At 38.7% G+C, this 1,777-nt stretch overlaps 1 protein-coding gene across 1 annotated transcript; it reads right to left on the reverse strand.

The window, feature by feature from the left end:
- Window positions 1-580: 580 nt before the first annotated feature.
- Window positions 581-1,521, reverse strand: LOC149842077 (uncharacterized). Its single transcript, XM_090001276.1, has 2 exons — window positions 1,209-1,521; window positions 581-1,039 (listed from the first exon to the last, which is right to left on the reverse strand). Exons 1-2 carry the CDS (start codon window positions 1,500-1,502, stop codon window positions 965-967), a joined length of 369 nt encoding a protein of 122 aa, XP_089857402.1. The 5' UTR covers window positions 1,503-1,521; the 3' UTR covers window positions 581-964.
- Window positions 1,522-1,777: the final 256 nt, after the last annotated feature.

Below are 1,777 nucleotides of genomic sequence, written 5' to 3' on the forward strand. Positions count from 1 at the left end.
GCAAATGAATAGTGAATATGAACACACATAACGTGCCCACAAAATTAGTGAAAAAAAGGGAAACGAAGAGCCCTTGCAAACTCTTTTGTGAAAAAACAATTTTGTGTTGTTTTTCATGTTTGCTTAGTTTCTTAGTTGTGCTAGGATATCGATTTTTGTAGGGTTCAGGAGCAAGTTCACTACATCAATCAGAGTTTCTGTTGTTCTTCTTGATCATCAGTATTGCAAAATTTGAAGAGAGATTTTGTTGGAGAAAAGAGATGGTTCACTTCAATTTGTTCGATCAGACGATTTGGGAACAATTCCATCAGATTCAGTATTCATCAAGTATGTAACTCAACACTCACAGGATCCTCATTAACATCAGTAAAACTCCAAAAATCTTAACCCAAAAAATTCACACAATTTTTTTTTAATACACAAAGAAAACATAATTTGAGATGATGTGCAAGGGCTAAAGTACTTGCATTTTTACATCCAAGTCTAGATTAGATCATCCTACCAATTTCCCCTTTCATGGAATTTAGTTTTTTTGTTAGACCAACTGACAAAGGCCTTGGCAAGCCTAAATTCTTTGCAAATGAATAGTGAATATGAACACACATAACGTGCCCACAAAATTAGTGAAAAAAAGGGAAACGAAGAGCCCTTGCAAACTAAAACACGAGGGGAGTGAAAAAGAGAAACTATAACAGTAGGATTGAAGTTAGAAGAACAGTAATGAGTTGTTCCTCCTTACAGTAATGAGTTGGTCAATAGACACTGAATACAACTGAAACTAAGCCCTTGCAAACTAGAACCACTATTTGGGGAGTGAAAAAGAAAAACTACAATAGGATGGATTGAAGTTAGAAGAACAGCATGAAACTGTTCCTTACAGTAATGAGTTGGTCAATAGGCACTTGATACAACTGAAACTAAAACAAAAGACATAAATTGAAGAAATTGTCTCAGTAAAGATCGTTCAGGATGAGATCATTTGCTTCCTGATCCTGCTGGAACGCCGAACAGGGGTCACTACGCTTTCATCACCGCCACCCTGCAACATACCCAAGAGTTGAACTCCAAAGTCCAAACTACTGCCATCAAATTAAAAAAAATACAATGCACAAAGATGGATGAAAAGAAAAACTCCAAAGTCCAAACTACTGCCATCAAATTAAAAGAAAACTACAATGAACAAAGATGGATGAAAAGAAAAAACTTGCCTGTTTGGTTGACAATTTCTCATAAGTTGTAAAGCTTCCATAAGAAGGGGAGTCTTCAGAATCCCAGGTAGAGGAACCGCTTCTAGCTTGCTGTCTCCTTTCATACCTATGGCTAATCTCTTCTGTTTCTGTTCCCTGGCGACGCCGGTAGCGCACACTCCTCTCAGAAGTGCTGCTCATTTCCCCAGGATATGTTTCTCCAGTCATTTCCACAGGATATATTTCTCCAGTCATTTCCAGCTCAGAAACAGAGTGACTGACACCATTAGTATCTGCAGTAACAACAGTCTTCATCTTAACGCAACATGACTCCATGCCACTGTGATGTGTTTTTCTGTAAGTGGCTGCAACAATGATTAAAGCAACAAAAAAAGTTCCTATTGCTGCTTGCACCACCAATGTATTCTGTGATGATGATAAACTGTTCAGTTCCATGGGTGCATCAGATGGCTCCAAGATTGCCACTTCTTCAGGAGCACCTGTATGGGTCGTCGAGTCGATGTCCTCGACAAGCAAGGCTTGCATTTCAGATTCTTCAGAAGGTAATGATGGTTCAAGTGGCTGCAATG

This window comes from Nuphar pumila, chromosome 3, assembly GCF_984573655.1.
Source record: "Nuphar pumila chromosome 3, dmNupPumi1.hap1.1, whole genome shotgun sequence".
In the NCBI taxonomy this organism is placed as follows: domain Eukaryota; kingdom Viridiplantae; phylum Streptophyta; class Magnoliopsida; order Nymphaeales; family Nymphaeaceae; genus Nuphar; species Nuphar pumila.

Bases quoted from the DNA above. Each gene is read 5' to 3' on its own strand.
- LOC149842077 (XM_090001276.1), bottom strand. From the start codon at position 1,502: ATGAAGACTGTTGTTACTGCAGATACTAATGGTGTCAGTCACTCTGTT. The intron at 1,040-1,208 runs GCAAGTTTTTTC...GGTATGTTGCAG, and splicing joins AGAAATTGTCAACCAAACAG to GGTGGCGGTGATGAAAGCGT.